Source organism: Papaver somniferum, chromosome 10 (genome assembly GCF_003573695.1).
Source record: "Papaver somniferum cultivar HN1 chromosome 10, ASM357369v1, whole genome shotgun sequence".
Lineage (NCBI taxonomy): Eukaryota > Viridiplantae > Streptophyta > Magnoliopsida > Ranunculales > Papaveraceae > Papaver > Papaver somniferum.
In genome coordinates this window covers 28608301-28619297 of record NC_039367.1, presented here as the reverse complement: position 1 = coordinate 28619297, position 10997 = coordinate 28608301, and the positions used below count along the sequence as shown (strand labels likewise).

Here is a 10997-nt window from a genome sequence, read left to right as displayed (position 1 = left end):
TTTACTTTATAAAATTAATTAACATATGGTTTTAAACAGTCAACGAGGGTCAAAACAGAGTCCAAGTACCAAACCCTAAGTTGGCCAAAAATTAGACCAAAGATTAACATTGGACAAAACATAAGTACCAAATGTCAAACTCCAATATAATTCGTTCGACAATCTGTATGGACTAAAATCCAATATAATTTCGAGATCACCAACTTAAAAGTAAGACTCAATCAAGAAAGATATCAAAGATTTTTATCTCTTTCTCAATTCAATCATAAAATCGAATAGATAGAAATCCGTGAGCCTGATTGAAGAGATAATAACTTGGAAGGTTACAAATACCAATGTCCAAGTATCAATCAAGTTATATCCAACAAATAAGGCCGGATTTATCAACTGATTGAGTTACACGCAACCTATGACATTTCAATTATATAAAAATATAATGCAGAAAAGAAATAACACAGACACCAGAAATTTTGTTAATGAGGAAACCGCAAATGTAGAAAAACCACGGGACCTAGTCCAGTTTTGAACACCACACTATATTAATCCTCTACAGACTCTAGCCTACTACAAGTTAACTTCGGACTATAATGTAGTTGAGCCCTAACCAAGTCTCACACCGATTAAGGTATAGTCACGTTCCTTATGCCTCTTGAACTACGTCGGATTCTGCGCACTTGATTCCCTTAGATGATCTCATCCACAACTAAGAGTTTCTATTACCCAAAATCGAACACTTTATAAACAAATCTTTCTCCCACAGATAAGTATTCTGATAAATAAATTTGTCTCCCACATAAATATCTATGAAGTTTTGTGCTGTCTTTTGATAAATCAAGACTAACAGGAACCAACTAATAATCCAGTCTTATACTCCCAAAGAGCAGCCTAGAAATATTAGTCACCTCAAAATAACTTAACTATATGGTGGTAGAAGAAGTTATTGCGGAATCGCAAATTCTGAGACAAAGAACTTTGTGATTACTTTTTATATCTTACCTATCGGAGATAAATCTCGAGTAAATCTTAGAGAAGATAAAAATCAATACGATGGAACAAGTAAGATCAGAATACACAACCACAAATAAAATAGTTGGATCGGCTTCACGAATCCCAATGAAGTCTTCAAGTTGTTAACCTAATAATGGTTTTGGAAAACCTAGGTTAAAGGATAATCGACTCTAGTTTGTAACTAGGAAAACATAGAAGTGTGGGGATTAGTTTTCCCAAGTGCTAGAGTTATCCCTTATATAGCCTTTGAAATCAGCGTTGCTTACAATCAAAGCTAATATATCTTAGTAACAAAGCAATTGATATCCACCGTTACATGAACTCCTGATTTAAGATTCAAGCTAAGTCTGCTTAGAAATTAAACAATTAATCTCCACCATTAGATGGTCTTAGCTTGTTACACACAAATGAAATATACCTGTATTTTGACATGGATGAACCGCACCCAAACATGCGTACTTTGTTGGCTCAGTAATAGTTAACCGAAGCTAGCCACATGAACACTTCTGGCTTAGCCATATACATCTAACACTTCTAGATCAAATGTGAATATCAATCAATCATGATAGACGATCAAATGAATTTAATTATGCTTCAATAGAGTTATTCAATTGTTCACCATATCATATAAATATTTATGAACCAATTGAAACAAAATCGGTTTGATTCATGATTGTACAAAGTAACTTATACAAGAATCAATTCATGAACATTAAGCCACGTTTTTCAAAGTTAATTTGCATTCCTTATATCATAAATGTTTTGGTTCATGAGTATGAAAATCATACATTACCAGATTTAGAACTTGACCACGGTGTTCGAAAACTGGGTACGTGAACAAAAACTCCGGACCTTGGTATTAACCAGCCGTTCCGGACCCAACTCAGGTAAACCTGTTCGCATACTAGGTAAGCAAAAATGAGTATTGGACCTTCTCGGGTAAACCCGTTTGCATACTAGGTACGCAAACAAGAGTTCCGGACTTGAATCATCACAATATAGTTCGCATACTGATTATACATACTTTGTTGTATCCATACATGGGTAATCATTCTAAACTCTTATTTCAATCATTGAAACATCCATGGAAAACGATAATAGTAATATTGCCCATACCATTAGATTCAAGTAATTTTCAAGTGATTGAATGATCATTACGAAACTTCCCGAGTTAACATCAAATGAGTGTCTCACACAAATCATGTAAGATGTTCAAGGTAATTTTCACATGATCATCTTTTGACTTGATATTTAGTTTTCAAAAAATAAATTATTTCCAACTAAACTTGTCAAGAATATGATGAACTTAGATAAAGCTAAAAGCTTCCAACACATATTTCGAGAAATAGATAGGCGAGATAAACTCAGATCAAAATATCAAATGTGTATAATGAAAGACTCTATATAGTTATACGACTTAGTCACTATTAGGAGATAGAATAGAATAAACTTCTGTGTAATAGAAAAGTTTTAGTCTCTACATACCTTTTGTTGATGAAGTTCCTCCAAGCTCGTCAGTAGATATTTTTCTTCAATTGGTGAACGTAGAGAAGTCTAAATCTCAACTACACATTCTATCATAATTCGAGACATAGTATAAGTAGACTATAAATCAAGTATATAGTTTTGATCAACTAAACTTGACAAACAAGCTTGAGATAACAACGCTTGCGAGTTCGACGGAGCAATGCTTTAACAACTGGGAATCCGAATGAACAGACGAGTAGTTATCTAAAAAAAATATTTAACATTATCACTTTTGAAGTGATATAATATGTAACGTTACAAAAAAGGTTATACCTATTTAGGGCTCCAGTATCTTATGAGATCGTAAGCCACTAACCGGTTACCTACTATGTATGTATAGTGAATTTTTGAATAATTTAATTGTAAACTGATATTGTTTTCTTTTGTTTTAGGAGGATGCGGCTACAAAAACTTATTCAAAAACGTTTGGAAAAGATTTCCGAATTTTATAAATGCTATTTGATGTTGAAAAACAACATACCAGAGTTTAACCTAGAACCGGCAAGAAGATTCATCCTCTGAAGATTCAGATGAAGAGTAAACAACTTAAACAATGATAGGATTTGTGGGTATATCTCTATGTAAAACCTTACGAGACACAACTCGTCCAATATGGTCGCCTATTAGTTTAAATGCTTGTTGCACGTGGTCAATTATTGTAAATCAATGCACATCATGTTCATCAAATTTAAACTCTTAAAATAAGAACAACAACACTTTTACTAATTATAAAGCACATGGCATCAGTTCATATTCAAACTCTTGATTAAACTAAAACATAACACCACTTATTCAGTCCATTCTACCATTTGACATACATGACATTTCCATTAACGTTTTCCATATGTTTTCTTTGCACTGGACCAGCGCATTTCCATAAAGAGTTTCACATGGAATCTCATTGATGCATTCAAACTCCACCTTTACTTTAAGTTTGAAGTTCTTGCAGAGTTTGTCAACTTTTTCTTGTTTGATTGCATCAGCATTGCATCCTCCAACCATTTTGCTTCTCCAGGACAATTAGCATACTTATATTCCAAATACCTTATCTTCTCCGGTATCCTTCACCTTCCTAGTGCCGGTGCAATCTCGTTGTAGACATTTTGTATATAGCCATGGGCATTGAAGAAGACTATGGTTATCCATGAAAGGACATGGACAACCTCTGTTGTTTCCATACATACTATCTGTTTTCCTTTTTTATTTGAAATGTTTGAATACATGACTGAGGTTTATATTTGAGAATGATTTGAGTTTGTTGTTGGTAAAACAAAATGATTTTCTTTAATTTAATTTTATAGGAAATATATAACCGTTGGGCGCGATTTCTAAGAAATATAGTCGTTGGGCGCGACTTCTGAGAAATATAGTCGTTGGACATAATTTCTAAAAAATATAGCCGTTGTGTGCGACTTCTGAGAAAAATAGTCGTTGTGTGCGAGTATTAGAAATATAGCCGTTGAGTTCACCTTTTAGAGGTTTTTTTTCTTCCTATATAAGAAATATAACCCAATTTTGTGTTCAGAGGATATTATTTAGGTACAAATCAAAGTTACACAACTTTTCAATGGAAAGTCCATCATCAACTGGCGACTCGATCGAACACATACTTAGAAGATGCAAGCGAACAACTAATCAATTGCTGCAATGGAAGAAGAGATACACAAAAGAAGCGAACAAGCAACTAAGAAAGCAACTACGTCTTCATCACCTTCCAAATATATTAATGTAATGTAAGAAGTGCTAAGAAAACAAATATCTACAAAAGAAACCCTATCTTCGTCATTGGAGGCGGAAAAATAAGAAGAAAGACTCGGGGCAAAGAAACGAGATGAAAAACAACTCCAACTAAAGGAAAAAATTAAAGGATGTCGAGGAAGAGACCGAATGAGTTAGAAATTATTACACTATTAAGGATCTTCCTAAAGAAAAACAAAGTGAGAGTATATTTTGGATTCAAGTTACTACGGGTCCTTTCGTTAAAAAGATGAGCGAGTACAAGAAACCACGCCATCAGTATGAACCAGATTACGTTTCCATAAGGATAATTCATGTTAAGAATTTGTGCATCAAGTATAATGAGTTTCTCGCTTGACATAGAGGGGACAGGTATGCGACTCAGGCTGCGTATACCAAATGGAAAGGAAAACCGTTTTATCATTTCGAAGCGGTATTGATAGTTGAATCTCGCACCATGAAAAATAATAACATGTAATGTGTTGATACCTATCTTCCACTAAGTTAACATGTTTTGGCAGGGAATTACACGTTTTAATCGAATGATCAGTTGTAATTTCAATTTTTAGTTATTAATGAACAATGATTCAATCCTAACTTTTACTATAAAACTGCTAGTAATATATTAAACTAGAACACCACACTGGTGATAAACACTTTAATACAACAAATATCGAATCGTACTAACTGCAGGGATTTCGATACCAAACGTTTCGTTTGACTCAAAATGGATGAATGGATACCCTCTTATTTGGGTAAATTCATTCATCGCGGCCTCTTCGTCGTTATTGTGATTTTGTAGACACCTTCTAAATGTCTTGCCGTTGTTTATGATTGTCTGTGATCGTCCTCGTAAACTTGGATACATTCTTCCATTTTTATTACAGTTAAACGCAAACAAACATTCTTCATACATGTGACCAAAAATGATCCTCAGTTTCGACTGAGGTTGTTTGGAGAATCCTCATAACTTTGCAAAGACTACGTATCGGTACCCTCTTTTAGTGTGTACGATGTGTTTCGTGGATGCATGGTTAAATTTTGAGAATGAAGGAAGAAATATAAGTAGGATTGATTTTATGTTTTGTGGATAATGAATACAAAGTCTTTATATAGTCAAAAAGTTGTATTATTTAAAAATATTAATATGAAAATTCAACCATTGGTTACTCGAAATTCAAAACTTTCATTAATTCAAACAACAAATAAATTAATTTAGACAATAATTTTTTTTAATTAAGGCCACAACGAACTTGAAATAAAGACGACACTTTTAATTTAAAATTAGACTGAAAATTTAAAACTAAGTCAATTAGGGAGAAAACAATTAGAGGTGGATTACCTCATCATCTTCTGAATCTTCAATGCTGATTATACTCGACCTCTTCAAAATATCCTTTTGCATGTCGAATTGTCGATACTGTTTTTTCTCGTAAGGAGCTAATTTACTAAGATCCATATTCAATTATTGCATTATCTTGGTCGACATACATTTGTTGTTGTTGCATTTGATAAGATTGTTGTTGGAGGTTTTGCAAATTGAATTTTTCTTTCATTTGATAACTCGGTTGTTGAATAGATCCCAAATTGTTTGGTATTGGGATTCTTGTTCCGCTTTCTTTACTTCCTTCCGTTGTCATGTTTCCTTAAGATACTCCAAAATAGTTGCACTATGTTGATAGATCTTATCTTCTTCCATCTTAACTGAAGAACTCCCCTCATCACCTTCTCTGAATATACCTTGCTCGCAATCCTTCTTCTGTATTGCTTGCATTTTGGCTTTTTTTGGTTCCTATAGGACGAGCATTATACTTGTAATTCCTACGAGTCTCTCCGTTAGGCAAAGCTTTTGTACCATCTTCGACTGGCACAAAGTTATGATGATTATCAAACAACTTACTATTTTGGGGAACATTGAGTTCATAATTAAATTTAGAGACCTTTTCTCTAAACAACTCATAACAGGCATCAAACTTGAATGGTTGGCCTGTTTGTTCCTGAAATTTATCCCTATTATCTCGTGTCTGAGATATTGTGTAAGAAATTTTTAGTTAATTACTATTATTAGCAAACAGAGAACTTACCAAATCTTCATGTGACGCACCACTTTTGGTTTGCCAATATATAACGTTAATAATGGCGACGAATCTTTGACATCTTTCTTGATGGCTTTCATCTTTGTTTTTAAGGCACCTCAATCTCTTCCACTAGGATTGCCGTTGCGCTTGACAAATATTTGGTTAATACATATCCAAAATAAATAAGTTTTTTGTTGCACGTCTATAATTTCATCACAACTCACATAAATATACGCAACAGTAAGATCAATCTCTTCCCGTTGTACAAAATTATTAACCATTTCGAATCTAACTAAAAAATATAAGAACTTGAGTAGTAAAAGATAAAAATATAACAAATAAGTATAGTAAGAAGAAGAGAAATAAGAAATCAATTGGAAAAGAAATAAGAAATCAATTAATTTGGAGTGATTTGAATGGAGAATTAGAGTTGTATTTATAGAGGATTTTGAAAAAATGACCGTTGGGATCCGACGGTGGAGAAAATAAAGCTGTCGTGAATGATGGATGGTTAGGATTGGATGTGAGAGAGGTGTAAAAGAAAAAAAGTCAAACAAATAAATTTACAGAAACGGAAACTCAGTTACCTTGTAAAAATATCACGGAAACTAAGTATCCGTTTCAACTACTAAAAGGATACTCAGTTTCCGTAAAGCGGAAATTTACACATGAGATTTTCCTTCCCTATTACCCGGTTCGGAAGTGATCCACTTTGAGTAGTATGAAAGAGATATCCCTACACAAGTAAGGATATGAGAGACCATAGTACTTGGCAAATGATATTTTTATAAGGGATAGTGAATGGATAACTGGCACCATAGTGCTTCTCCTTAGTGACTATCCCTTCCAATGTCGATAAACTTTATGAGTACCTTAGAGAAACTCCAGTCATATGAGTATAACAAAAGAGAAAAAACCAAAATAAATTAAAAGAAATTGGTTTACTCCGTGGTGTCACGCTATGATAAAGGAGTAAAATTTGGCTGAGCGGAAGTTTAATCAACACCTAAAACCATGCGCATGTATAATCTACGTCTCATATTCGGGGACGTATAATATACGTTTGAGCTGGGCGTACACAGTAATAACGCCAGACGGATGTATAAATTAGGCGCGATTGATAGACGCACATTGTGTCGCCGCCTGATGGGGCCGATTTACTATCAATGCCTGGTGTTAGCCAAGCAATTTTATCAAAACGGAGAGGATGTTAGCTAACCAATTATGACCATGATCCTCATATGTCACGATCAAAATCAAAAAAATCAATACTCTTCCCTTTTTTAAATGGTCGCACATGTATGACCGGGTATTTATTTCCGTTTGCCACATTATTTTTGGATTCTAATTTATATGTTGAATGGAGTTTAAATAGTTAGCTTGAGCAAAACAAAAAAAATGGTGGGAGAAACACCCGAGAACCCCTTTCGCTTTCCCATGGGAAACCCCTAAAAATAACCCGTTCTTCCCCTTCTCCTCCATCTTCCTTAAGATTTCTCCAAAAATTTCTTTGATTCTTATCACCGTATGAGTAGCTAATCGATTTATCATAGACCCTAGGGGCTATTGTTCACTAATTTAAGTTAGATATGGATTCACAGTAATATAAAATGAAGGCGGAGAAACTTATGCTCCTCTGCAACAAAATCTTTTCCAACCCTATTTCATCTTCAACACGCTTAAACTGGTGTATACAGAGATTTCTTTAATGGCTACATCAGGTAATCATTAACCTATTATTGGGACTTTACGTATTCAGTTCACCCTAATTGATCTTATTAAGATTTGTTGCTTTTGTTTAATCCAATTTCTTAATCTTAATTTGACAATTGGTAATATTTCTTCAAATTTGTTTATACCTGTTGTTCAATTGCAGAACCTAGCTAATCCCTTGACTAATCCTAGGTTAAATTTTCTTAGCTCAGCAATCATGAATTCATTGGGAATCAATTTTGTGAATTTTTATTCTGGTTTCCTTGCTCCTCAAACAATCGCTTCCCTATTTAAACTTTGTGGTTTGGGTTTTTGCTTACCCCATGTTCTGTATCTCATGCTTGTTTTCTCTAATAGCTCTTATTTTCGTTTTATCCCATCTAAAGTTCTTTCTCAGTTCTCTGTGGCATTTTTCTGTTTGGGTTTTCATCTGTATCATCATGTGTGCTTGGCATGGTGATGTGTCTCAACTTTCTGATCAACTGCATAACTCTCTAGTTTTAAACAGTGGTAATGATTTTGTTTTAAGTCAAATAATCCCTTACCATTTTCAAACAAACAAGCGTCCGTGGACTAGTACTCTTCTTGGCAGATTCATAGCTCCATTCCCAGCTAATAGGGAAAACTTTGATATTAGACAAGCCCTCATTTTCATCTGGAAAATACAAGGTGGCATTTATGTTAGAAGAACTAGTAAAAGCAGGTTTGCTATGTTGCTTATTCGTTTTGAATTTGAGCATGAGATGAATCGTGTTTCATCGCTAGATTCTAGGAGAGTTTTTGGGGATCTTTTGTGTATTAAAAAGCTTGAAATTACAGATGACATTAAGCATTGGTTCCCAACAATGGAAATGTTCTTTGTTTCCATTCATAACCTTTTTCCTGAGCAAGTTACTAGTGAGAACTTAAGAAGGTAGTTCTCTGTGAATGGTCACATCTCTTCATTTGGCTATCCTTTTCGCCACCATGATGGTAGGTTTTCCATTCAAGTTAAATCTTTAGTCAATATTAGGCATCCTATTCTATTTTCGATTAATGCTGAAAATGCTCTTGGTTTTTATAATGGGGTGAGCTTTGAATTTCATAATTTCTCAACTCTCTTTTGTGGCTTATGTGACTTAATTGGCCATAAGATCAGTGATTGTGCTAGATTTGAACTAGCTCATCAACAAGCTGAGATTCAACAAGCAGAAGCTGATGCATTTATGACAGCCTTGCAACAACAACATGAAGCAAACATTCAGTTTCAGGCAGAAAATGCACCTATCAATAAGGAATTTCAACCAGCTATGGTGCAAGAGGGAATGGAATGGACTGAAGACTCACTATCAACATCTTCAAGTTCTCTTGTTTCAGAAGTGACTTTCACTGATCTTCAGAATCATCTAGAAGAAGAGTTAGCAAGTAAAGAAGACATATCTTCTCCACAGGTCCTACCTCAGCATGAGCCACACATGATTGGTTACCTAGCTCCTCCTTACATGCCAAGTTATGCCATTTCAGAAGACATTAGAACAAATTTGGCCAAGGGTGATGCCTCTACTTCCCAGCAACAAGTCTCTCCTTCTGAGCACAACTATTGGAATAATTGGAACAATATGGAGAACTACTTTCAAGGAGACCTTTCACTACCTAACCCAAAAAGACAGAGAAGTAATGAAGTGGAATCTTTGACTGAGCCTGCTGAAGCTAGAGATATAATAATGATTGAACCAACAATCAATCTTCAAGAACACCCTCATCAATGGTTCTCTGTAAAATCCAGTTCAGCTGAAATGCAAGGAAAAGAAAATGGTGCACACTCCAACAGTTGAAGGAAGAATCCATATCAAAACCTTTAGTGACAGGAAATCCCAGGGCCTATGTGTTTATCTTTTTTGCTTGATTTAGTGTGTTTCCTGCGCTCAAATTTGTTGTCTTAATTTGTATTTATCTTTTCTTTAGTTTATATTTAGGTTGTATTTCCTTCTTTAGCTCTGTAATATAGTTTTCCTTTAGTTGTAATTCCATTTAAGTTCTGTAATATAGTTTTCTGATTTCCTAGTTTTCTTTCTGTTCTTTTGTAGTTCTTTTTAATCTCCTTTTGCTGGCAAGTTAGGTGTTTTACCTTTGGTGCTTCTGTAATCCTTTTGTTTGCAGTGTTGTGCAATTCTTTCATTTCTCGGCTTTTCCAAGTACTGTACAGTTCCTGTCCTACAGTGTGACATTTTTTTTGGTGCCTACTCTTTTTGCATATTATTTTGTCTTTCTTCCCAGTTCTGCACTTTTGTAGACACCTTCCTTTCAACAAAAATTCAACAAAATTCTTGCTCTCCTTGTTTTTCTCTTGTGCTTGTTTTGCTGTTTTTTCCCTAGTTTGACTGTGTGCCTTAGGTCCCTCTAAATTTTATTTTAGTTTCTTTCTCTGTGTTTTTCTAATCTGCTGCTTGTATTTCTTGCACAATGAAACTTCTTTCTTGGAATGTCCAAGGTATTGGGACTCCAATTACTCAAGACCACTTCAGCTATTTGAACCAATTTTATAAACCGGACATAGTTTTCATTGGTGAAACTAAAGCTCCACAATCTAGGATGGAGTTATTTTTCGAAAAAAAAAACCATTTTCCCGATTGGTTTATAATTCCGTCCGTGGAAATAGCAAAAGGGTTAGCAATTGCGTGGCATAATAATATAGAAATGCGACTTATTTCCGCAAATTTTAATGTTTGTCATTTTGATTCTAAGATTGAAGAGACAGAAGTGTCAATTACTTGTGTTTATGGTGCAGTTGAAGCGAAGGCCAAGGTTGAACAATGGTCTTATATTGTTAATATTGCTCAACAGGTCAATAAACCTTGGCTTCTAATCGGGGATTTAAATGTTATTCCTGACCCAGACGAAAAACAAGATGGAAATAAATCTAGCTCCAACAACAAGTCTTTCATAATCCATACC

The 10997-nt window shown here is 34.5% G+C and overlaps 1 protein-coding gene across 4 annotated transcripts; it reads left to right on the top strand.

Moving 5' to 3' along the window:
• The first annotated feature begins 7711 nt into the window (after positions 1–7711).
• Positions 7712–10116, top strand: LOC113319331. Of its 4 annotated transcripts, XM_026567589.1 has the most exons (3): positions 7712–8071; positions 8883–9035; positions 9202–10116. In XM_026567589.1, the coding sequence occupies exon 3, from the start codon at positions 9269–9271 to the stop codon at positions 9875–9877; it is 609 nt and encodes a 202-aa protein (XP_026423374.1). In that variant the 5' UTR covers positions 7712–8071; positions 8883–9035; positions 9202–9268; the 3' UTR covers positions 9878–10116. The 4 variants fall into 4 exon arrangements, with proteins under 4 accessions (XP_026423374.1, XP_026423373.1, XP_026423372.1 ...); XM_026567588.1 differs by lacking the exon at positions 8883–9035; XM_026567587.1 differs by lacking the exon at positions 8883–9035 and having other exon boundaries at positions 9197–10116.
• The last annotated feature ends 881 nt before the right edge of the window (positions 10117–10997 follow it).

Excerpts from the sequence above, each read along its gene's own strand:
- LOC113319331 (XM_026567588.1), top strand. The coding sequence starts at position 9,269 with ATGACAGCCTTGCAACAACAACATGAAGCAAACATTCAGTTTCAGGCA.